This window comes from Hyla sarda, chromosome 6 (genome assembly GCF_029499605.1).
Source record: "Hyla sarda isolate aHylSar1 chromosome 6, aHylSar1.hap1, whole genome shotgun sequence".
Classification (NCBI taxonomy): Eukaryota; Metazoa; Chordata; class Amphibia; order Anura; family Hylidae; genus Hyla; species Hyla sarda.
The window spans coordinates 59,320,672-59,347,830 of NC_079194.1; the positions used below are offsets into that span (position 1 = coordinate 59,320,672).

General features: G+C 42.8%; 1 protein-coding gene across 2 annotated transcripts in view; it reads right to left on the bottom strand.

Moving 5' to 3' along the window:
- The window catches only part of CSDC2 (cold shock domain containing C2), a 40,387-nt gene extending 13,707 nt beyond the window's left edge, over positions 1-26,680 (bottom strand). Inside the window, exons 1-3 of one of the 2 annotated variants that reach the window (XM_056523848.1) lie at positions 26,569-26,680; positions 7,916-8,127; positions 3,745-3,867 (exon numbers count right to left, since the gene is read on the bottom strand). In XM_056523848.1, coding sequence (XP_056379823.1) covers positions 3,745-3,867; positions 7,916-8,085 — 293 coding nt within the window. In that variant the 5' untranslated portion in view covers positions 8,086-8,127; positions 26,569-26,680. Of the gene's footprint in view, positions 1-3,744; positions 3,868-7,915; positions 8,128-26,398; positions 26,548-26,568 lie in introns of those variants that run through there. The other variant, XM_056523849.1, reaches the window with a different exon arrangement.
- Positions 26,681-27,159: the final 479 nt, after the last annotated feature.

The window sequence follows — 27,159 nt, forward strand, 5'->3', positions numbered from 1 at the left end:
ATTTGTAAATTACTTCTATTAAAAAAACTTAATCCTTACTGTACTTATTAGCTGCTGAATACTACAGAGGAAATTCTTTTTGGAATGCAATCTGATGACATCACGAGCACAGTTCTCTCTGCTGACGTTATTATAATAATAATAATACTTTATTTATTGTTGCCCTTAGTGGGATTTGAACCCAAGTCCCCAGCACTGCAAGGCAGCAGTGCTAACCACTGAGCCACCATGCTGCCCTTAGCATATATCCGCTATGCATGGACAGAGATGCATGGACAGAGATGTCAGCAGAGAGCACTGTGATGTCATCTGTGTTCCCAAAAGAAAGGAATTTCCTCTGTAGCATTTAGCAGCTAATAAGTACTGGAAGGATTAAGATTTTTTTAATAGAAATAATTTACAAATATTTTTAACTTTCTGCCACCAATTGATTTAAAAGAAAAAAGGTTTTCACCGGAGTACCCCTTTAACAAAGATGATCAAGAGTAATGAGAGTCCCCCAGAACGAAATTTCATGTGTCATAGCAAAAGGATCTGAAAACTTATGGAAATGCAAAATTTTCATTTTTCCTTTTTAATAAATTTGCCAAAAATTTTAGATTCCATTTTAACAATTAGTGCAGAATGATGGGGGAACACTTTTTTTTTGTTGTTTTAGCAGAAAACCTCTATGTTACAAAATGTAAGAAAAGGGAAAGAGTTTGTAGATTTTCTGAATGCATTTCATGCGCCTCAGTGAGATCTAGCAACAAATTTGCAAAGATTATTTTGGATTCTTACTAGATTTACATGTGAGATGCAGGTTTTTGCAAGCAGCTATTAAATGCCTGTGGGTCTTTTATTGATAATAAGCAGTTTGATTAGGTAATGAGTTATAAGTAGACAGCTACAAACCTAAAGAACATTTGAATGCGGTTTCCAATTTCCAATTACATGATGTTATTCTAGCTGCATGGCCTCATGAATTTTAATTTAAGGGGGTCCCAGGACCACTGGGATGTCAATATATTGGTGTTAAAGAGTACCTATCATAAAATAAACTTTCTCTACCCCCCCCCCCCCCCCAGCTGTCCCTGACACTCTCTGACACTATCCCTGGTTTTATTTTCGCTCCATACAGCTTAAAAATAATTTTAAAGGGGTACTCCGCTGCTCAGCATTTGGAACAAACTGTTCCGAACGCTGGAGCCGGCGCTGGGAGCTTGTGATGTCATAGCACCGCCCCTCAATGCAAATCTATGGGAGGGGGCGTGACGGCTCTTCTGCTCATGCTGCCTGCCGTCTGTGTGAGAGGAAGGGGGCGTGGCCCGGTAGACCTGACGTCACATGAATCCTCACTGGGCTAACTTACGCCCTTCTTCCTCTATGCTGCATTCCCTCTCGGGAGCGCGCATAGAGGCTTAGCAGAGGGCAGGCACGGCAGCTCTGAATCTCCTCCTCCCTGTTATGAGCTTCACATGCCATACACAAAGGAGAGAGATCGGAGAACAGAGCTGCCCTGCCCTGCAGCTATAAACCAATACAAGCAATGGTGGGTGCATTATCCAAATGCTTATTTAAATATAAGAAATACAAATTTTCATCACTCACTATATAAGTTACAAAATAGAAGGGGTGCAATATATAAAAGCAGCCCAGTATAAATGTGTATATGATAGAAACGCAGCTCTCTGTACGGGCCGCTCGTGCTGCACTGGGGTTGCATGCATCGGGATGGAGGAGAAGGGTAAAGCAGGAGAAGGGGGAGATACAGGGGGCGGCATATTTAAATTAGGCGCGCGCTGCGCATGCACGAGCACTGCACGTGCTCTCTGCCTGTTTCATATACAGGCAGAGACCAAGCAGCAGCGCGAACATGATTTCCTCTGATGGGACCACTGCCTGGCCTAGCAGTGGTCCGAACGGTGGTCCAAACATGCTGTATGTGAGGGGTCCAAAAGGCATCCTGGACCCAGTAGGGAGACACCTAGTGGCCAGGATTTCACAGGTGAAAAAAAAGTGTTACAACTACATTTTTTATGAAACAAATATATTAGAAACATTTTTAGTTTTTAGTAAACATATAAAAAGTTTACTTTAATGAGAGTGCCCATTTAAGGTACTAAGGCCCTTTATTGTCACTTTCAAAATTTCTTAAAACATATGGTTAACATAAAAACCTGATTTCAACAATAGCTCATTAATGAATGACACAATTCCGTTAACACACATTGGAGGCCAGTTCTGCCACTTAGATCAGGGGTGTGTAAAGCTTCGTTCACATGGCCGTTGTCTCCCGTCCCGATAATCTCCCGTCATTGCTGCTAAACGGACCATACTAACAAATAGATGCAAATTTGTGCAAAAGGATGCCATTAAGTGGCATCCTGTTGCATCAGTTTTTAATCAATTTATTTTCCGTTTTCATTATTGTCCGGCTACTTCCTGGTTCCTCACACCTCTTCTGAGCATGCTCAGAAGTAATAACAGACCAAAACGGATTGGTAAAAACGGGTGCAAACGGAGACATTGAAGGCTCATCCGTTTTCAATCCATTACCCATAGACTTCAATGTTAAATTTATAATATCAGTTTCTATTCCGTTATTTTTAACGGGAGAAAAGATACTACATGCAATGTATTTTCCCCATCAAAAAAAAAGAAGGGAACAGGAAGCAAATGGGTGCAAACAGGTGATAAAGGACTGTAAAAAAATCCCATTGACATCAATGGGATTCTTTTAAAGCCATTTGCAACCCGTTTGAAAAATTCAAACGGGTTGTAAACAGGCTTCTTTTAATGTCAATGTGAACGAGCCCTAAGCGGGTAAGATGGAGGATGGACTGGAAAACAAGGTAATACAATCATTGAGGGGAGGTAAAAATACTTATGGGGTTTTCCAGTGGAATACATTTTTTTTTTAAATGGTCCATACTGGACTACAAAACCTAAAAAAGCAGAACTCACGGCACTAATCCCTGCTGCTTCCATTCTGACAGAGTTGTGTCCTCTCTGATCTCACCTTGACACAATAAATGTATTTTCAGCCAGCAGGTCATCTCCATGGCCAGTGACTGACTGAGCATTTTCTTTGTGTCAAGACAGGGACCAGGAAGTGGGCATCAGTGTTGACCCAGGAACTTTTGGAACATTGGTAGCAGGGGGTTAGTGAGGTGGGTACTGGGTATTGTTTGTTTGTTTTTCTTAACCCATTTTGTCTCTTTTTTTTTTAATTATTCAACCGGCCGACCCTTGGCCATTGCTGAACTAAATTTAAAGGGGTACTCCGCCCCTAGACATCTTATCCCCTATCCAAAGGATAGAGGATAAGATGTCAGATCGCGGGGGTCCCGCCACTGGGGACCCCCGGGATCTTGGCTGCAGCACCCACCTGTTGCGGCTTCCGGAAACGCTGGAGGCTTCGGCTCCTGATCCCAGTGACGGGAGATAATGACGTCACAACTCCGCCCCCGTGGGACGTCACGCCCACCCCTCAATGCAAGTCTATGGGAGGGGGCGGAGTCGTGACGTCACGATCTCCCGTCACCGTGGTCGTGAGGCGTTAGGATGAGAGCCTCCAGCACTGCCGGAAGCCGCAACAGGTGGATGCTGCAGCCAAGATCCCGGGGGTCCCCAGTGGCAGGACCCCCGCGATCTGACATCATATCCCCTATCCTTTCGATAGGGGATAAGATGTCTAGGAGCGGAGTACCCCTTTAAGATATAATACATAGTGCTACGTTGCATAAATATGAGAGGACTTACTCCGAAATGTGTACAAATATATCTTCTGTTCCCGTCTCAGGAGTAATGAACCCATGACCCTGGGAGCGGGAGAACTGCTTGCAGACGCCCTTGTAGATCGGTCCTTGCGAAGCTCTTGCAGTGCTGATGAGAACAAAGGTATATAGGGTTAACACTGTCCTACTATTGGGATAGGCCAAAAGGACAAGCTCACAAGAAATTTTTGCCTTTCATATACTGGTCTTGTTTTCTCGTAGTTCTTTCCAGTCTGACCACAGTGCTCTCTGGTGACACCTCTGTCCATGTCAGGAACTGTCCAGAGCAGCAGAGGTTTTCTATGGGGATTCGCTTGTATTCTGGACAGTTCCCGACATGGACAGAAGTGTAAGCAGAGAGACTGAAAACAACCACTCAACTTCCTCTGAAGCATCCCGCAGCTGATAAGTACTGGAAGGATTAAGATTGTTTAATAGAAGTCGATTACAAATCTATTTAACTTTCTGGCACCAGTTGAAAAAAAATAGTTTTCAGTTGATATTCTGTACTGTTTTTATTTGTCTTGTTAGTTTTAAATTCTCAAAACATTAGCAAAAATGTAACTAAATATCAGCAAATCTCAATATTTTAAAATACAGATCCCCACGAGGATACCAACGTGACCTGAAGTTTGCTGAACTGATAAAATTTATGCTTTCCTTCCTTTTCAGTGTCAAGTAAAGAAATGTATGTTTACAAGTTTTAACCTGTTATTTGTACATCAGCATTCTGACATGATTTCACAATATCCTTGGAATCCAGGGGCAGCCGAGAGCTGGGGAAGCTTTGTGTCTGTTACACTCTGGGTACATGGACGATTTTTTATTTATAAAATGTTATAAATTATTTATTTATTTTATAATGTAGTTTGCATTCACATGTGGCAATATTCTGCGTTTTTCTTCTTTGGTAAATGACTTTGATAGCCGGATTTTACACTGTAATATTTAGGATTTCCAGTCTTATGTCTTTAGAAACATACAACAGTTTTGCAACCTAAGGCAACTTTCACACTATATACCGTATTTTTCGCCCTATAAGACGCTCCGGCATATAAGACGCACCCAATTTTAAATGAGGAAAATCTAGAATACAATGTAAAGTATAGGTCACAGTGATCTTCAACTAGCGGACCTCCAGATGTTGCAAAACTACAACTCCCAGCATGCCCGGACAGCCGTTGGCTGTCCGGGCATGCCGGGAGTTGTAGTTTTGCAACATCTGGTAGTCCGCAGGTTGAAGACCACTGGTATAGGAGGTAATACTCACGTGTCCCCGCCGCTCCGGACCCGTCACCGCTCGTCCCCGCTGCCCTGGATGTCGCCCTCCATCGCTGTCGCCGCGTCCCCGTCGCTCTGGAACGTCTCTGCTGCCCGGTATCCTCGCTCTCCATCGCCGTCATCACGTCGCTACGCACACCGCTCCTATTGGATGACGGGGCGGCGTGCGCGACGTCGTGATGATGACGAAGGAGAGCGCCGGCCATGAAGGGGATCCCGGCACGGAGCAGACACCGAGGAGGCAGGTAAGGTCCCTCCCGGTGCAGCCGGGTTAGTGTCACTTTCGCTTCAGACGCGGCGGTCAGCTTTGATCGCCGCGTCTGAAGGGTTAATACAGGGCATTACCACGATCGGTGATGTCCTGTATTAACCGCGGGTCCCGGCCGTTGATGGCCGCAGGGACCGCCGCCATAGGTGTGTATTCACTGTATAAAACGCACCAACTTTTCTCCCCCAGTTTTGGGGAAGAAAAAGTGCGTCTTATACGGCAAAAAATACGGTAAATATATAAAGCTCCGTTACAAACGGACGTTAAAGGGGTACTCCATTGGCCACCGTTCGGGAGTAAATTTTCTGAATGCTGCGGGGGTCGGCCACTCTCCTAGTGACATCACAGCCACACCCCCTCAATGCAAGTCTATGGGAGGGGGCTTGATGGCCACCACTCCCCCTCCCTTAGACTTGCATTGAGGGGGCGTGGCCGTGATATCACAAGGGGCTTGGCCAACCCCCGCAGCGCGAAAAAAGCATTCGGAACATTTACTTCCAAACGTTGGCCAGTGGAGTACCCCTTTAAGGCTCTCTTTTTTTTCCGGCCATTAACGTCCGTTATTGTAACGGAGCCTAACGGGCTTAGAGTATGGGAATCTCTAATGCCCGTTATTGTGCCTGTTATTCCGCCGGAGAATAGTGGGTGAAAAAAACATTCCAAGCACAATTTTTTCTTCCGCTATCTTCCAACAGATCCGCTACTGATGGGCAGTAGCAGGAACTTTTTATAGTGTGAAAGTAACCTTAGTCTGTTTTTGCCCATATAAACCAATCACAGCTCAGCTCTCATTGTTACGGAGCTTGTAAAGATTCATTAACATTTTATATTTATAGGTAGAGGGGTGAAAAAAACTGCAACTGTGCCATTTGGTTTAAGATATGCACTGTTCACTGTATGGCACTAATAACATATTAAAGGTGTACTCCACTGCTCAGCGATTGGAACGGCGGAGAACACCTTTAAAGGGGTATTCCAGGAAAAAACTTTTTTTATATATATATCATCTGGCTCCAGAAAGTTAAACAGATTTGTAAATTACTTCTATTAAAAAATCTTAATTCTTTCAGTACTTATGAGCTTCTGAAGTTAAGGTTGTTCTTTTCTGTCTAAATCCTCTCTGATGACACCTGTCTCGGGAAACGCCCAGTTTAGAAGCAAATCCCCATTGCAAACCTCTTCTAAACTGGGCGTTTCCCGAGACAGGTGTCATCAGAGAGCACTTAGACAGAAAAGAACAACCTTAATTTCAGAAGCTCATAAGTACTGAAAGGATTAAGATTTTTTAATAGAAGTAATTTACAAATCTGTTTAACTTTCTGGAGCCAGTTGATATACATATAGAAAAGTTTTTTCCTGGATAACCCCTTTAAGTTCATCCTACAGTTATAGTTTTTCATTACTTTTTTATACGTCTCACAAGGAGATTTGAACTTGTGACTACATTTATACTACACTGTATTACTACTCTATTACGTTATACAGATTTAGACATACACTAGGTGACGCTAGCCTAGGTGGCTTATAAAGTCAAATCTACTAATACCGTGCAATCACATCATGAGGATACAGTTGAGGCAAATGAGGAGACCACTTAGGCTACGTATGTATCTGCCGCTGCCCATAGGTTGGCCACACTTTGATTTTGGGGGATCATTGAACCATATATGGTGTATAGTGGCCTCCTGATTTTCCCAAGTCACAGTAGAGAAGGATCAGGTGTGTTGGATTTTAACTGCGCCATCCTTTTGTTCTCGAGTATATAAGTTGCCACCAGGGGAGTCTGACATTGGCACATCAGCATTGGCTAAGCAAAAAGTGCAAGTGTATGGGGGGGATCAAAAGAGAGTTAACTATCTTATGCAAATGTCCAGCTTATAGGGTTTAGCAGCTGGAATCAGAGTTATGGCTGATCCCTGCTGTTGCTGTAGATTGCTGACTGTATATTACATCCAACAACCAATAGTGATAGCAAAGGCACACTGATGCATGAAAAGATGTATTGGTCATAGTAGAACATTTTACTTTTCATGCATTTTGCATGTCTAATGGTTTTCAGTAATAAATTAAAGGGGTATTCCAGGAAAAAACTTTTTTTTTTATTTTTATATCAACTGGCTCGAGAAAGTTAAACAGATTTGTAAATTACTTCTACTAAAAAATCTTAAAATCTTAATCCTTCCAATAATTATGAGCTGCTGAAGTTGAGTTGTTGTTGCTTTCTGTCTGGCAACAGTGCTCTCTGCTGACATCTCTGTCTGTGAGAGCCTTTAGACAGAAAAGAACAACTCAACTCCAGCAGCTCATTAGTAGCATTAAGGATTAATATTTTTTAATAGAAGCAATTTATAAATCTGTTTACATTTCTGGAGCCAGTTGACATATATATATATATATATATATATATATATATATATATATATATATATATATATATATAAGGTTTTCCCTGGATAAACCACTTTAAGAGAGGGTAAGTGCTGGACTTTTCATTCTGGAAGTACTCTACTATGAGCAGTTGTTTTTTTACTTATCTGTATATACTGATTTTAGACAATGAGGGCCAAATAAACAAAATAGTTACAGCCATACACTACTGATTACTTACGCTGAATATGTACGAGTTCTCTTAGTTGGTAGAGGACTGGGCAGATCTCCAAGAAAAAGGTGACTCCTCTCCCAGAGTCGGCTCCCTTCTCTGTGAAATGGGTATGATGGAGTTACTGGTGACTTCGGGGATTGAATTGGTTGCGTTGGTGTAGTGGGGTCAGAAGACATGTCTGCGCCTATCAAGATGAATGACCGACTACTTGTCTGTATCTAAAAAAAAAAAAGAAATAATTAAGGTGAAATAAAATGTTACTATAATGTTACTATAAACACCATTGTATGTATGATATAGAGCAGTGGTCTTCAACCTGCGGACCTCCAGATGTTGCAAAACTACAACTCCCAGCATGCTCGGACAGCCAACGGCTGTCCGGGCATGCTGGGAGTTGTAGTTTTGTAACATCTGGAGGTCCGCAGGTTGAAGACCACTGATGTAGAGTATAATCAGCTGAGTCATAGTTCTGGTTTTTAAAGGGTACCTCTCATCAACAAAAAAACTTTTGATATATTATAGATTAATGTATGCAGAATAACTTTACAATTGCATGTTATTAAAAAATATGCTTCTTTCTATTTAATTTTCCACTTTGAAGAAATGACCACTAGGGGTCTCCCTACCAGTCCTGGCAGCAAGCATTTCTGACTCATGCTGGAGTCCTAAACACTACGAGCTGCCAGTCTGCTTTGTTCACAAAGGAGAACACTCAGAGCTGCCAGCCTGCTTTGTTCACAGCCTGTTTGGCTGTGAACAAAGCAGGCTGGCAGCTCTGAGTGTTTAGGACTCCAGCATGAGTCAGAAATGCTTGTTGACAGGACTGATCGGGAAAAATACAATAGAAAGAAGCATATTTTTCATTAACATGCTATTGGAAAGTTATTCAACATTCATTAATCTAAAATATATCCAAAGTTTATTTGATGAGAGGTACCCTTTAAAACATTGAGAGGTGAACACCGCCTGGCTTTAGGTTATACAGAAGCCTTTGAAAAGATATTAGCTGGATGATGATTTCACTCCCAGTCTCCAATCAGTTGGCCATTCAGTGTATATTGCTTATAAATAACATATTTCAACATATACAATTCTGAAAGCAATAAAAAAACAAATACCTTTTTGGAAAATCCCATAGTACAGAGATGAATTCCTTAAAGGGGTTGTGCAGCGAAAAGTAACTTATCCCCTTTCCATAGGATTCTCTATGTGAGCGCCAAAGAGACCCGGCACTCCCATAAAAATTAATGGAGCGAGTGCCGTCCCCAGCACGCGCTCTTCTCAGAAAGATGGGGCCCATTCAGGAGTTTGTGGAGGGTACCAGCGGTCGGACCCCCCTGCAATCAGACACTTATAAGTTACTTTTCGTTGCACATCCCCTTTAAAGGGGCATTCCAGCGTTTGGGGTTGGTAAGTATGTCTTTTTTATACTTTAAAAAGAAGCTTGAGATCCTTTATACATTACAGATTGGATCATTTACACAGTAAGTGGCCATGTAAAAATTTGGGAGAAATGTGTTAGGGTCTAGTAAACTACTAAAGCTAGGTCCTAACTCACGCACAGTGTGATTTTTATTTATCTATAAAAAATTTCTATATTGCATTCATTGTAAAGACATAGGCCCTCATTTACTATTGCAAACCCGACATGTCTTGTCGGGTTGTGCGCCAGTTTCGGGCCCATTGCGCCTGAAATTCTGTCTGCGCATGAATTTGCGCCTGAAATTGCGCCTGAATTGAAAAAACCCCAACTAACTCTCCATTTTGCTAAGAAAACCCGAAAAAGGGGCATGGTCGTCAGGAAATGGGGGTGTGGTCACAGAAAAGGGGCGTGTCCCCGACATTTTCACAAAAACCCAACATATTTACTAAGGTTTCCACATAAAATGTGGTGGATTTGAGCTGAGGAAAACCCGACAGATCAGAGCAGGTGTAAAAAAAAAGTGTAGGGAAAGTGGAAAATGTAGGGAAACCTTAGTAAATACCGTGGAAAATAAATTGTAGGGAATTAAAACCCACAAAGAAACCTACACAACACTCTTAGTAAATAAGGGCCATAACTATTTTACTATCATGTATTCTCCCCAGTAAGGCTCTGTCCTTTTCTGCATCACAGCTCAATTACAAACCTCCATCACAGATTCTGTTGTTTTCGATGGGAAAATAGCCCTGCAGTTAACTCTGTTTTTCCGTCAAAATGAAGGACACCTTGGCAGAACCCAACCAGTGCCCTACAACAGTGGCAACCACCCAATGACTTATAAAGTGATTGGGTGGTTTCCACTGTTGTACGTTGTGAGACACAATAAACACTGTGTAGTGGGTTCCAAACCACAACACTGATCTAAATTTTAGTTTCCATTACAGGACATATATATAAGCACATGGCAACACAAAAACCTTGACACATTGAATCAAAGAACTCCCATCTAATTTAGTTACATTGGTGGTGGTCCATTTGCTGGGACCTATGCTGATCCCAAGAATAGGGACATAATTGTCCCGAGAATAAATGATGAGGACTGCAACTGCGCAGCCACCAGGCCATTTATTCTCTATGGGACCATAGAGCATTTCCGAGCGGTAAATGTTCAGTGGCCCCATTCTTGGAGCAGTCATTTCAAAATTGGGTTGAATGCAGGGCTTGGGGATGAAGAAGCGGGGGGGGGGGGGGGGGCTTGGTGGAGTTAATATGAGGCTAAGGGGGTGTTAGGCTAAAAAAAAAAAGTGTGAATCAGGCTGGTGGGGGGTGAGGCTGAGGGGGTGTTGGGCTAAAAGAGGTGTGAATCAGGTTGGGGGTGAATATGAGGCTAGGAGGCTGATAGGCTCAAGGTGGTGTGAATAAGGTTGAGGGAGTGTTAGGCTAAAGGGATGTGAATCAGGCTGGGAGGGTGAGTATGAGGCTGAGAACGTGGTTAGCTTAAAGGGGTACTGCGGTGGAAAAAAATGTTTCATATCAACTGGTGCCATAAAGTTAACAGATTTAAATTATTACTTCTATTAAGAGATCTTAACCCTTCCAGTAATTATCAGCTGCTGTATACTACAGAGGAAGTTGAGTAATTCATTTCAGTCTGACCACAGTGCTCTCTGCTGACACCTCTGTTCATGTCAGGAACTGTACAAAGCAGAATAGGTTTGCTATGGTGATTTGCTCTGGACAGTTCCTGACATAGACAGAGGTGTCAGCAGAGGGCACTGTGGTCAAACTGAAAAGAACAACTCAACTTCCTGTGGAGCATACAGCAGCTGATAAGTACTGGAAGGATTAATATTTTTTAATAGAAGTCATTTACAAATCTGTTTAACTTTCTGGAACCAGTTAATTTGAAAAAAAATAAAAAAAATGGTTCTCCACCGGAGTACCCCTTTGAGGGGTGTGAATCAGGCTGGGGGCTGAATATGAGGCTAAAGAGGTATTAGGCTAAAGGGAGTGTGAATCAGGCTAGGAGGTAATTATCAGTCTGAGGAGGTGTTAGGCTAAAGGTGGTGTGAATTAGACTGAGGGAGTGTTACACTTAAGGGGGTGTAAATCAGGCTGGGTGGGTGAGTATGAGGCTGAGAGTGTGGAAAGCTTAAGGGGTGTAAATCAAACTGGGGGCTGAATATGAGGCTCAAGAGGTATTAGGCTAAAGGGGTGTGAATCATGCTGAGGGAGTGTTCCTCTAAAGGGGGTGTAAATGGGTGTAAATATGAGACTGAGAATGTGTTAGGCTAAAGGGGTGTGAATCAGGCTGGGAGGGTGAGTATGAGGCTGAGAATGTGGTAAGCTTAAGGGGTGTGAATCAGACTGGGAGCTCAATATGAGTCTGAGGGGGTGTTACATTAAAGGGGATGTTAGGCTAAAGTGGGTGTGAATCAAGCTGGGGGGTATCTATGAGACAGAGGAGGTGTTAGGCTAAAGATCAAGTTAAGGTGGTGTGAATATGAGGCTGAGAAGGCATAAATCAGCCACACCCTTCCAAGATCCCCAACCCCTTGCCCCCGAACCCCCGAGCCCCGCATTCCCAGTTTCTGCCCATTTGACTTTTTAAGAAAACTAGATAGTCAAGCAAGTAGTAACATTCCTATATCTCAAAACTATTGAATGGGGGGCATAGTAAGAAAATAAAAATAGCTGGGAATCATTAAACCCAAGACTTTATAATGACCACAAGTCCACTATATTACTATGCTATAAGAGCAACGATAAGAAAGAGTCTAAGCAGTCTTTTTTGTAGATACCCAATCTTCTGAAATGCTATTATCTGCTTACACTTCATTACCTTCCTAACCTTTTATATAGCATCTTCTCCAGGTTTCATAATCCAGTTTGTGCTGACCGTGTTTGTTTTTGCGCAGGGCTACACGATATGCTGTGTACGTAAAACCAAATCTTAAAGGTATGCATGTGTACACATATATATACAAAGGTCTTGCAGTTTCCATATGTATTTTGCCAAGTCCTTCTGGCAATGTACATATTACACTCCGATTTTTACATAAAAGGTTGTGTGAACACATAAGCTGCAAAGCTTAAGCAAGTTGCCACATGTGAGTCATTTCGGAATAATGTTTACTCTTCAAACCCTATAAGCATCCTATGTGAGATCTAGAATTCAAGAGTTACAAAATCCAGTAATATCATTCCAATATTACATACAAAGTAATGTGGTGTCCCGGTACCGTATTTTATAGGTTACCTGTATAGAGGTCCCCATAGTCAGAGTCCCTAGGACGTCGGGGTCCCTCTTTTGTATTTTTCCCCTTGTCACTTCACACTTAGTCGATGACTATATAGCAGTTCTTATCAATATAAATAGACGTATAAGTATAAATATGGATATATTTAGTTATCTACCTGTTCGGAGCGTAGCAGGACCTGTGATTAGGTTAGAACTCTATGGTTTTGCTTTAGGACCTTTGGAGGTTCCCGTGACGTATGCACCCACAATGCACTGTAACGGTGAGTGACAGTCGTTACAGACCAATCCAAAACGGCCGGCCCCTGCCCATATAAGGGACCTGCGCCATCTTGATCCCTCTCTTGAGTTGCTGACTCTGGAAGAGGTAGGACCTCCGCAGCTTACAAGACGATTTACTAGGCCAAAGCCTTGCGGCCTCGGCCTCTAACATAGCGGATAGACTAAGCAATTCCCCGCTACTCACCGCAAGATCACTGGACCTAATTACTCCCCTAAATCCAGCGGATCTCTGCTATACAATCCTTAAGAAGCTAAATTGAGCTTATCTGATCCCAACCGACTGTCAATCGCTGCTCAGCTATATCTATAGAGACTCTGTTATCTGGACTGTTACTATTACTTCATGTACAGAAATTCTTCAGTAAAAGTTCCAGCAAGTTTTCAGTTAACAGCGGTTGTGGACAATTCTTTATTTTCTGCATCACCTATTGCTCTTGGGAAGGGTGGCAATAGGCCTATCAAGAAACACAACATTTAACCCTCACCCTGGCGTCACGAGTGACAAGTGTTAACAGCGCCCTTAAAGGGGTATTCCAGGCAAAAACTTTTTTTTATATATCCACTGGCTCCGGAAAGTTAAACAGATTTGTAAATTACTTCTATTAAAAAATCTTAATCCTTCCAATACTTATTAGCTTCTGAAGTTTTCTGGCTAACTGCTCAATGATGATGTCACGTCCCGGGAGCTGTGCATGATGGGAGAATATCCCCATAGGAACTGCACAGCTCCCGGGACGTGAGTCATCAGAAAGCAGTTAGACAGGAAACAGCAACTCAACTTCAGAAGCTAATAACTATTGGAAGGATTAAGATTTTTTAATAGAAGTAATTTACAAATCTGTTTAACTTTCCGGAGCCAGTTGATATATAAAAAAAAGTTTTGCCCTGGAATACCCCTTTAACTATCCTGGACAGAAACACCCTAATTACCCTACACTCCCACAAGACAGACTCCTCTCATCCGCCACCACAGTAAGCTATGGGATGCATTTTAAAGAGCCTCTTGAAAGGCTATTCGCCAGTATTTCCACACCAGTGTGCCTCCAGCTGTTGCAAGACTACAACTCCCAGCATGCCTGGACAGCCTTTGGCTGTCCGGGCATGCTGGAAGTTGTAGTTTTGCAACAGCTGGAGGCCCACTGGTTGGGAACACTGTTATATACTATTGCATTGCATTTAGTATATCATATTACTGTTACTGTTTTGTGTCTATGGCCCCTATGGAGACCTATGTGTCTCCATGGTTACAGACTACAAAGTAAGTAGTCTGATCCTGCATACATAAGCCACTACTTTTTGCTAACCTACCAATGTATGTTAGTAAGTAGGGACAGACAGGAGGGGATATAAGTAGAGGATCAGAGTGCCCAGGTTTAGTTGGTAAGTCTGTAAACGCGACAAAGTATAGGCTCGCCTGAAGCTGTTAAATCTATCAGTAAAATTTTATTTTTAAAGGGTACCTCTCATCAAAAAAACTTTTGATATATTATAGATGAATGTATGCAGAATAACTTTACAATTGCATGTTATTAAAAAATATGCTTCTTTCTATTTAATTTTCCACTTTGAAGAAATGACCACTAGGGGTCTCCCTACCAGTCCTGGCAGCAAGCATTTCAGACTCATGCTGGAGTCCTAAACACTACGAGCTGCCAGTCTGCTTTGTTCACAAAGGAGAACACTCAGAGCTGCCAGCCTGCTTTGTTCACAGCCTGTTTGGCTGTGAACAAAGCAGGCTGGCAGCTCTGAGTGTTTAGGACTCCAGCATGAGTCAGAAATGCTTGCTGACAGGACTGATCGGGAAAAATACAATAGGAAGAAGCATATTTTTCATTAACATGCTATTGGAAAGTTATTCAACATTCATTCATCTAAAATATATCAAAAGTTTATTTGATGAGAGGTACCCTTTAATGAACAGAAAATGGCTGCAAAAGTCGATTCTTTAATAATCAATCTCAAACATCTCGATAAATTCATGTTACAAGATTTTTACTACTGGTTATGTATAGATAAAGCCTTAAAGGGGTACTCCGGTGGAAAACTTTTTTTATTTTTTTTTATTTTTTTTTCAAATCAACTGGTGCCAGAAAGTTAAACAGATTTGTAAATGACTTCTATTAAAAAAATCTTAATCCTTCCAGTACTTATTAGCGGTTGAATACTACAGAGGAAATTCTTTTCTTTTTGGAGCACAGAGCTCTCTGCTGACATCACGAGCACAGTGCTCTCTGCTGACACCTCTGTCCATTTTAAAAACTGTCCAGAGTAGGAGAAAATCCTCATAGCAAACATATGCTGCTCTGGACAGTTCCTAAAATGGACAGAGATGTCAGCAGAGAGCCCTGTGCTCATGATGTCAGCAGAGAGCTCTGTGTTAAAAAAAAAAAAAAAAAAAGAATTTCCTCTGTAATATTCAGCAGCTAATAAGTACTGGAAGGATTAAGATTTTTTTTTTAATAGAGGTAATTTACAAATCTGTTTAACTTTCTGGCACCAGTTGATTTAAAAAAAAAAAGAAGTTTTCCACTGGAGTACCCCTTTAACTAATCTTTCCTGATCTTCCTATACACATGTATGTTCGGCTTGGTCAAGCATGCACAGACCTCTGAACATGAAGAGAGGAACAACTGCAAGCATACAGCTTTATCAATGGAAAAATACAGATTTGTAAATTACTTCTATTTAAAAATCTTAATCCTTCTACTACTTATCAGCTGCTGTGTGCTCCAGAGGAAGTTGTGTAGTTTTTTCCAGTCTGAGCACAGTGCTCTCTGCTGCTACCTCTGTCCATGTCAGGAACTGTCCACAGCAGAAGATGTTCATTATGGGCATTTTCTCCTGTTCTGGACAGAGGTGGAAGCAGAGAGCACTGTGGTCAGACTGGAAAGAACTACACAACTACACAGCTGCTGTAGTGTACAGCAGCTGATAGGTACTGGAAGGATTAAGATTTTTAAATAGAAGTCATTCACAAATCTCTATAACTTTCTGGCACTAGTTGATTTGAAATTTTTTTTTTCCCACCGGAGTACCCCTTTAAAGCATTATCCCAAGATTAAAACTTATCCTAGGATAGGAGGTAAGCATCTGATGGGTTGTGGGTTTGACTGCTAAGATCCCAACTAGAGATGAGCGAACTTACAGTAAATTCAATTCGTCACAAACTTCTCGGCTCGGCAGTTGATGACTTATCCTGCATAAATTAGTTCAGCTTTCCGGTGCTCCCGTGGGCTGGAAAAGGTGGATACAGTCCTAGGAGACTCTTTCCGAGGACTGTATCCACCTTTTCCAGCCCACCAGAACACCTGAAAGCTGAACTAATTTATGCAGGAAAAGTCATCAACTGCCGAGCCGAGAAGTTCGTGACGAATCGAATTTACTGTAAATTCGCTCATCTCTAATCCCAAACGATCATGAGAATAGGTGTCCCTTATTCCCCAAATGAAGCAGCACTGCGCATGTTCCATTCAATCGCTAGGATCGCCGCGCAGAGCACTCTGTGGAGCTACAAGGGGAAGACCCACTTTCTGGCACCAGTTGATTTGAAAACATTTCTTTTCCTCTGGATTAACCCTTTAAGGTTCTTGGAATGTCTCAATAAAAAAAATTTAAAACAAAAGGGCTTAGTCCTTAGTAAAAAAAAAGATAAAAAATAAAAATAAAAACAAGCCGGTCTAGGCAGCACAAATTCTACAGGGAAAACAATTGCCATTGTTCCCAAATGAAACACAGCTAGCTATTCAATGCGACAGGGTATTTAATGTAAGCAAAACTCTGTCTTAATGTCATTATCATAACAATAACAGTAATATAGTTCTAAATATATCTGCAGATATACAGAAAATCTAAGAGAACCCCCTTGTTCATGTCTCTTATTGAGCCCATTGTGTAAACATCCACAGAAACAAATCACAGGGCTTCTTTGGCGGAATTATTTTTTTCCAATCAACCGGTGCCAGAAAGTTAAACAGAATTGTAAATGACACTAGACACACACTAGAGTACCCCTTAACTTGACCATGAGAGATGAGCGAACTTACAGTAAATTCGATTCGTCACGAACTTCTCGGCTCGGCAGTTGATGACTTTTCCTGCATAAATTAGTTCAGCTTTCCGGTGCTCCGGTGGGCTGGAAAAGGTGGATACAGTCCTAGGAGACTCTTTCCTAGGACTGTATCCACCTTTTCCAGCCCACCGGAGCACCTGAAGGCTGAACTAATTTACGCAGGAAAAGTCATCAACCGCCGAGCCGAGAAGTTCGTGACGAATCGAATTTACTGTAAGTTCGCTCATCTCTATTGACCATTTCAAAATACAAATCGTCAGCCATTCTTTAGTTGATTTACTTTAGTACATTGTGTCATTGTCTTCTTGCATCACACAATGTCTCTGAAGTTTGAGGTTAAAGGAGAACTTATCCTAAGGATAGGGTATAAATGTCAGATCACGCGGGGTTACGGTTGCCACCTGGCCGGTATTTTACTGGCATAGCCAGTATTTTGGCCACCCTAAATACAGGCAATGCAATGGCCGGCATTTTTCCAACCAATCCTCCAACTCCCGGAATGTTGCACCATAACCTATACCAGTGTTTCCCAAGCAGGAGTGCCTCCAGCTGTTGCAAAACTACAATTCTCAGCATGCCCGGACAGCCGTTGGCTCTCCGGGCATGCTGTGAGTTGTAGTTTTGCAACAGCTGGAGGCACCCCTGCTTGAAATACACTGACCTATACTATATGCCACTATGTTGTCCAACATGCTGGGAGTCGTAGTTTTGAAACAGCTGGAGGCACCCCTGCTTGAAATACACTGACCTATACTATATACTACTATGTTGTCCAACATGCTGGGAGTCGTAGTTTTGAAACAGCTGGAGGCACCCCTGGTTGGGAAACACTGACCTATACTATATACTACTATATAGTCCTACATGCTGGGAGTTGTAGTTTCCATTTGGGGCAGCTGCTCAGCCACAGGCTGTATCAGGGCATGCTGGGAGTTGTAGTTGGTAACTAACTGCAACTCCCGAATATGATATAAAAAAAAACAATTAAAAAGTCACATCAAAACAAAAATGGTTCTGTTAAAAACTACAGATCGGGGCGAAAAAAAAGAGCCCCATACAGGCCGTATACGGAGAAATAAAAAGGTTATAGGGGTCAGAATAGGACAAAGTTTCCCCCTGCATGTGTGTGTATCCTGTGATGTCACGCATATATAATTAATTATGCAAATTAGCATGGCCGTTATTTTTTGGCAAGAAAGGTGGCAACCCTACGTGTGGTCCGACCGGTCCCCCCCACACACACCTCCTGTACAGGGCCGAGGATCTCCTCCTGAATGAGGCGTTTTAACCACTGTATGAAGCAGCGGCTGACACGCTCAATGCAGCTCTATGGGAGAGCCGAAGATTTGCGAGGGCAGCACTCTGGCTCTCCCATAGAGATGCACCGAGGGGCTTGTCGGCCTTCACTTTGTGCGGTAGTCGAAACGCCTTATTTTGGAGGAGAGCCCGGGCCCCGTACAGGACATCGCAAGGGGTCCCACTGGTCGGACCCCGAGCAATCTGACACTTAGGATAGGGGATACGTTTTGCTATCCCAGAGTTCTCCTTTAAAGGAAATCTGTCACCAGTGTCACCAGCACTAACCTGTCGGTATGGTCAGGTAGTGCAGGTGACACTGATGACAACGGTACTTACCTTGTCCCGTTCCGTGCAGTCGTTCTTTGGTAATCTTCTCCGGTAGCTTCAGCTCCGGGCCCGGCTTGGAGCATGGGCGGAGCTTAGTGACGTCACCGCTGCTGCTCCCTGCTGGGTCCCGCTGCTAGAGAACAGCAGAGGTGACGTCACTACTCTCCGCCCGTTCCCCAAGCCGGGCCCGGAGCTGAAGATACCAGAGAAGATTACCGGAGATTCCCTGCACGGAACGGGACAAGGTAAGTACCGTTTTCATCAGTGTCACCTGCACGACCTGTCGGTACCAACAGGTTGATGCAGGTGACACTGGTGACAGATTTCCTTTAAATGAGTACTCCGGTGAAAACCTTTTTTCTTTTAAATCAACTGGTGCCAGAAAGTTAAACAGATTTGTAAATGACTTCTATTAAAAAAAATCTTAATCCTTCCTGTACTTATTAGCTGCTGAATACTACAGAGGAAATTATTTTCTTTTTGGAATTCTCTCTGATGACATCATGAGCACAGTGCTCTTTGCTGACGTCATTATAATAATAATAATAATAATAATAACTCTTTATTTATTGTTGTCCTTAGTGGGATTTGAACCCAAGTCCCCAGCACTGCAAGGCACTGAGCCACCATGCTGCCCTTAGCATTCATCTGCTATGCACAGTTGCTAAAATGGACAGAGATGTCAGCAGAGAGCACTGTGGTCGTGATGTCATCAGTGTTCCAAATAGAAAGGAATTTTCTCTGTAGCATTCAGCAGCTAATAAGTACTGGAAGGATTAAGATTTTTTAATAGAAGTCATTTACAAATAGGTTTAACTTTCTGGCACCAGTCGATTTAAAAGAAAAAAGGTTTTCCCCGGAGTACCCCTTTAAGGACTGCTGCTCTGACATTCTCCTATAATATGTTTTGATACACATTGGGGGACATGTATCAAAGATTTTACCCCTGTCTTGTGTGTATTTTTTTGCGCAAATTTTTGCGCAAGCCCTTTTTTTGCGCAATTTTTTTGCGCACGTTTTGGTAGAGCCTGTCCTCCAGATGTGGCTGAATCAGGGTACCTTGGAGTGACATCTATAGTACACATGGATTTATTAACTGCGTACTTTTTTTTTACACCAAAATTTTGCCGCAAGAGCTGTTTTTTTTGCGCAAATATAAACCATCTTGGACTAAATGTAGCAAAATGCTCTAAATCATTGATTCTATTTTCCAAAGAGTGGATTGAGGAGATTACTATATTTACCCGCAATTTATGAAGCTCATTGCGCTTGATTGATAAATTTAGCGCTTCTGCACATAATTTAGAATTTGGGAAAAGGGGTAAAATGCTTCTACCATACACAAATAATGATACATGTCCCCCATTGTTCTCTCAATGATCGCAAAGCATCCATCCTCTGAGGCAGCCAAGAAGCCCAAAACCACAATGCTTCCTCCATTATGCTTCACAGTCAGGATGACATAATGGTGTTGATGTTGGACTCCTCTCCCCAAACTCTGTACTACTGACAGGTCAGCTTTAGTCTGGTACCCTCTTCTGCGGTGGTAGGAACAGTCCAAATACACAATGGATTGATGTCCCCCAATCCTTTAGTTTTTCTTTTATTAGCCTTTTCCAGCTTCGTGTGCCTCTATGACATGTCTTCTAAGGTTGTTTGCATAAAGTCAAGACTCATACTGACCAGTCTTTTTTTTGTGAAGAATAGATTTGTCATTATTCGGGCTTTGTGTGCCTTTGGGCCAAGCACATGTAAACCCCCCATTTTACATCTCATCTCTTAACTGAAACATTTTGGCACAGGCGTAATGAGTGAGTGAGGCCGATGCCAAAGTAGGAACCCTCACCGTGCCTGCGCTGCAATGCAAATCAATGGCAAATGTGTGGTGTTTGAATAGGCCTTGGTGTTGTACACAGTCCTGCCTGTATTTCAACGAACAACTGAGGGGGGAATAAAAGAGGCGTTGAGTCTCCAACCTGCGGACCTCCAGATGTTGCAAAACTACAACTCCCAGCATGCCCGGACAGCCAACGGCTGTCCGGGCATGCTGGGAGTTGTAGTTTTGCCACATCTGGAGGTCCGCAGGTTGGAGACCACTGCTCTAGACCCCAGCAGACCCTATCCAACGCCTCTTTGACAATTGCACTCTATATATATATATATCTAAATGTGCATTAAAAAATAAAAAATTAAAGCCACAAATGCTCCATACAAAGGTATGGGTGGTATCATTTTATTGCAAACTGCTTAAAGGGGTTATCCAGGAAAAAACTTTTTTTTATATATCAACTGGCTCCAGAAAGTTAAACAGATTTGTAAATTACTTCTATTAAAAAATCTTAATCCTTTCAGTACTTCTGAGCTTCTGAAGTTAAGGTTGTTCTTTTCTGTCTAAGTGCTCTCTGATGACACGTGTCTCGGGAACCGCCCAGTTTAGAAGAGGTTTGCTATGGGAATTTGCTTCTAAACTGGGCGGTTCCCGAGACAGGTGTCATCAGAGAGCACTTAGACAGAAAAGAACAACCTTAACTTCAGAAGCTCATAAGTACTGAAAGGATTAAGATTTTTTAATAGAAGTAATTTACAAATCTGTTTAACTATCCGGAACCAGTTGATATATATATATATATAAAAAAAGTTTTTTCCTGGAATACCCCTTTAAAGTCATTGGCAGTTTTTCATGTGACAGATTCATTTTAAATGGGCACTGTCAGATTAAAAAACTTTTTATATGTTGTACATCTTGGCAAAATATTAGCTTCCTAGTATACTTATCTATAATAGAAAAAAAGAGCACTAGGGGTCCCCATACCATCCAGGACATAATCCTGTCCAGCTGAATCATCATCTTTGTCCAAGCTGAAGTGCAGGCTGGAAACCGAGATGAGGAGTTTACAGAGCAGCCTGCAGTGATTAAATGAAGAGACCAAGTACAGCAGACTCAGGGAGGAAGGGAATCTATGGTTAGAGAGGGTGGGCTTAGTGCCTGCCTCGGACATGCCCCTTCCTGAGCAGTGGATGTCAGAATGAATGAACAGCAGAACAGAGGGATTTGTGAGCCAAATACTGAAGATAGACACATAAAAAGACATGTAAAGAATCTGCATGACCTAGTGAGTAACATATAAAAGCATTAGGGTTGGGGTCCATTTGTTGGGATCCCCACCAATCATGAAATTGGAGATCCCTTGTCCTACACCAAGCTTTGTAGCACGGTACAGTCTATAGAGGATTCATTACAAGATGACTTGGATAGACTAAGTGTCTGGGCATCCACTTGGCAAATGAGGTTCAATGTGGATAAAAGTAAAGTTATGCATCTGGGTACTAAAAACCTGTGTGCACCCTATGTCTTAGGGGGGTTATGGGTTAGGAAAAGCAAAGAGAAATAAACACCAGACCTTTCTGTCCTGGGGGCAAAATAAGACGTTATTTGCTATGGGGTCCCCTTTATTCTATGTACACCACTATAGGATTCATTGCTATAATCACTCTTTAGGTCAGTGTTTCTCGACCAGGATGCCTCCAGCTGTTGCAAAACTACAACTCCCAGCATGCCCGGACAGCCGAAGGCTGTCCGGGCATGCTGGGAGTTGTAGTTTTGCAGCAGCTGGAGGCATCCTGGTTGAGAAACATTAACCTAAAGAGTGATTGAGGATTACACCCAGTATAGCCGTCGGCTGTCCGGGCATGCTGGGAGTTGTAGTTTAGCAACAGCTGGAGGCACCCTTGTTTGAAAAAACAGCTTCAGGTCCTAATGTGTAAGCACCATACATCATCTCTGTAAGAACAGCAGCACGTTTATCCATTACCAGCAGGATGCTCTTCTACACGTTATCATGTTGGGGACGTCCCTATAATTCAGTGAACACTATACACAGTTCTGCACAAGGTGTTTATCTTATTTATACCAAACTGTTGTTACATGAATCATCTGCCCTTCAAACAGGGGGCAAAGCATTAAAGGGGTATTCCAGTGAAAAACATTTTTTTTTCCATCAACTGTCTCCAGAAAGTTAAACAGATTTGTAAATTACTTCTATTAAAAAATCTTAATCCTTTCAGTACTTATGAGCTGCTGAAGTTGAGTTGTTATTTTCTGTCTAAGTGCTCTCTGCTGACACCTGTCTCGGGAACTGTCCAGAGTAAAAGCAAATCCCCATAGCAAACCTCTTCTACTCTGTGCAGTTCCCGAGATAAGCAGAGATGTCAGCAGAGAGCACTGTTGCCAGACAGAAAAGAACAACTCAACTTCAGCAGCTGATAATTATTGGAAGGATTACGATTTTTTAATAGAAGTAATTTACAAATCTGTTTAACTTTCTGGAGCCAGTTGATATATAAAAAAAAAGTTTTTGCATGGAATACCCCTTTAAAAGTAACCACAGCCCGCAGAACTAAATTTTGAGGCCTGCACCAGGGATGTGTAATTTGTATCGCCTGACGCCCAGGACATGCAGTTCCGGGCGTCCGGCAGGTGATTTCTTCAGGCATTTAGCCCTGCTTTGGGCAAGCAGATCTAAATGCCGGAAGACTTTACACAAGACTTCACTGGACGCATCTCCGTCCCCTGTGTGTGTATCTGGCCGGTCCTCATCTGCATATACACTGCCACCAGTACACACATAACCCCCCATCCCCCCTCCCTTCATCTGCACCCGCAATCAAAATCCCTCCGCCCCATATAATAGAGCCAATTACCTTCACTTACTCTGCCCTTGTGTGTCTGTGTGTGTGTCGGACGGGGGGGGGGGGGGGGGGGGGGCGACACAGTGATACCTAATGTGGGGAATCTGTGCTACCTAATGTGGGGAAACTACTACCTAACATGGGGAATCTATGTTGCCTAATTTGGGGAAATTGTGATACCTAATGTAAAGAAAGTATACTACCTAATGTGGGAATCTATGCTACCTAATGTGGGAATCTATGCTACCTAATGTGGGAATCTATGCTACCTAATGTGGGGAATCTATGCTACCTAATGTGGGGAATCTATGCTACCTAATGTGGGGAATATATGCTACCTAATGTGGGGAATCTGTGCTACCTAATGTGGGGAAACTACTACCTAACATGGGGAATCTATGTTGCCTAATTTGGGGAAATTGTGATACCTAATGTGAAGAAAGTATACTACCTAATGTGGGAATCTATGCTACCTAATGTGAGAATCTATGCTACCAAATGTGGGAATCTATGCTACCTAATGTGGGGAATCTATGCTACCTAATGTGGGGAATCTATGCTACCTAATGTGGGGAATCTATGCTACCTAATGTGGGGAAACTACTACCTAACATGGAGAATCTATGTTGCCTAATGTAGGGAATCTGTGATGCCTAATGTGAAGAAAGTATACTACCTAATGTGGGAATCTATGCTACCTAAAGTGGGGAATCTATGCTACCTAATGTGGGGAATCTATGCTACCTAATGTGGGGAATCTATGCTACCTAATGTAGGAAATTGATGCTACCTAATGTGGGGAATCTATGCTACCTAACGTGGGGAAACTATACTACCTAATGTGGGAATCTATGCTACCTAATGTGGGGAAACTATGCTACCTTCCTAATGTGGGGAAACTGCTACCTACCTAATGCCCCCCCCCCCAGCAGTAGCAACCCATCATCTCATGCTATTACCACAGGGGGGTACGGGGGAAAGGGGGGGGGGGTGTTGCTGCTGGATGATGCAGTGCTACTGATGGGGGGGGGTGTTGCTGGTGGATGATGAGGGGCGAATGATGGGGGCATAACATGTGAGGGGCGCATGCGGCCCAGCCGCTACTTCCAGTGGCCCCCAGATAATTTGAGTTTGAGACCCCTCTTCTACAATGTTCTTCAAACACCTTCCATGGTGGACTCCCCAGCCTATTCGTGCACCCCCCAGAAATGGCTACATCCATGCAGGCCAAGCTTTTAGGACTACGGCACAGATTGTGTAGTATTAGGCGAGTCATTCAGTTTATTTTAGAAATCAGAGTCATTTGTTCCCTGAGAATTGTTTTTAGACCTCTCCAATGTAGAGAACCCAAAGACATTATCTGTGCTCTGCACTGGGGAAGCTGCCAGCCATTTACTAAAGTATTGTTTAGGAGCCGCTGCCTTGCTCGGATCATTAGGACTGTCCCCGGGGATGTTATTGCGAAAGGATTTCTCAAGATTATTTTTAACGCCCTGTTCGACAAATGTCTGGATCTTCTTTGTGTCTCCTTTTTAGCAGCAGGTGCATTCTGCGTCTAACTACAGCTAGAGCCCAACGACATATTATTTTTTCTCCAACACCACACACGGCAGCTAAAAAAGCAATACTACTGCAGACTGTGATCTAAAGGGATTGTGACACATCAAAAAAAAATCCGCCCTTATTTGGCCAGCAGGAAGAAACAAAAATACTCGGCTTCGGAAAGGGCAGAACAAACCTGTCACAGTCTCTATGGATCTATGTGCGGAACAATCGCTATTTTGGTTGTGACAATTGACATAGACCTCAAAGCCTTTTATTCTAGGGCAGTGGTCTTCAACCTGCGCACCTCCAGATGTTGCAAAACTACAACTCTCAGCATTCTAGGGCAGTGGTCTTCAACCTGCGCACCTCCAGATGTTGCAAAACTACAACTCTCAGCATTCTAGGGCAGTGGTCTTCAACCTGCGCACCTCCAGATGTTGCAAAACTACAACTCTCAGCATTCTAGGGCAGTGGTCTCCAACCTGCGGACCTCCAGATGTTGCAAAACTACAACTCTCAGCATTCTAGGGCAGTGGTCTTCAACCTGCGCACCTCCAGATGTTGCAAAACTACAACTCCCAGCATTCTAGGGCAGTGGTCTTCAACCTGCGGACCTCCAGATGTTGCAAAACTACAACTCCCAGCATTCTAGGGCAGTGGTCTCCAACCTGCGGACCTCCAGATGTTGCAAAACTACAACTCTCAGCATTCTAGGGCAGTGGTCTTCAACCTATGCACCTCCAGATGTTGCAAAACTACAACTCTCAACATTCTAGGGCAGTGGTCTCCAACCTGCGGACCTCCAGATGTTGCAAAACTACAACTCCCAGCATTCTAGGGCAGTGGTCTTCAACCTGCGCACCTCCAGATGTTGCAAAACTACAACTCTCAGCATTCTAGGGCAGTGGTCTTCAACCTGCGCACCTCCAGATGTTGCAAAACTACAACTCCCAGCATTCTAGGGCAGTGGTCTCCAACCTGCGGACCTCCAGATGTTGCAAAACTACAACTCCCAGCATGCCCGGACAGCCGTTGGCTGTCCGGGCATGCTGGGAATTGTAGTTTTGCAACATCTGGAGGCCCGCAGGTTGGAGACCACTGTTCTAGGGGGTTGCATCACCTGATATGTAACATATTCTTGACATATTATGGTTGTAGTGGACGTTTATTTATCAATATTTACCTTTGCTATTTTGCTACTATCACAATATTATTTGTTATGGCATTTAAATGTAAACACCAGACTATAAGATCTTTCCAGATTTTGATCCGTCTATAATAGCTATGGATGGTCATTTTAGACGTATGCTGTCAGGTCACATGATCTCTTTTTTTTTTTTCTCATTGCAGGCATTGGGCATTGTACATGCAACTGAAATAAATAAATACGTAAATCCCTGCAAAAATGCGTTACATGACCCAATTACCACATTGGCGAAAGGCGAAACATAGAAGGTCTTTAAATCTTAAGATACATTCTGCTATGCATGCTTTACGTGGGGTGAAAACGTTACTGGAGTTAAAAAGATGTCGAGACACCCTTTGCATACCAGAGCGGTTTTTGCATGATAAGAAGATTAAAGGGGTCTTCCTTACCTTGTCTTCCCCACTCACAGATGACAGGCTCAGCTGTCATTCAGGTCTCCACCTCCCAAAACAGATATGAACACTGAATGTATGTATGTATGTATGTATGTGTATGTGTGTATGTATGTAGGATGCATGTGTGTATGTATTTATGTATGTAAATAAACCCTAGTCCTCACCTTCCAGAGACACTTAAAGGGCACCGTCCTCCCAGATCCAAATCTTCCTTGTTATTTTGCATCTAAATTCTCCTACACACCCCTCGGTGGTGACGTCTGTGACAGGAGGAAAAGGAGAAGGAGGGGTTTCTTGGGGCTGTCCCATTAAAGCCACAGACTGAATAGCAATTTGCCAGGCTGCAGAGATTACCTAGTCAGAGCGCCCGGCTGTGCCAGGAGGATAGGGCACATTATGCCATTGTCTGCCACATCTCATGAAATGGCTTCACTCGTAGCTCTCAGTTTTCTGTGTCTATATTGTCACATTCATTTGATTCGCTTTTACCTAAACGCACAGATGAATCTTTAGGCTGCGTTCACAATGCATGTTGAGACTCAAAAAATACCGGCCATGAAAAATTTGCATAATTCATTATATATGCGTAACATCACAGGATACACATATGTGGGGGGAAATTTTGTCCTATTCTGACCCCTATAACTTTTTTATTTCTCCTTATACGGGCCTGTACGAGGGCTCATTTTTTGCGCCCCGATCTGTAGTTTTTAACAGGACCATTTTTGTTTTGATGTGACTTTTTGATTGTTTTT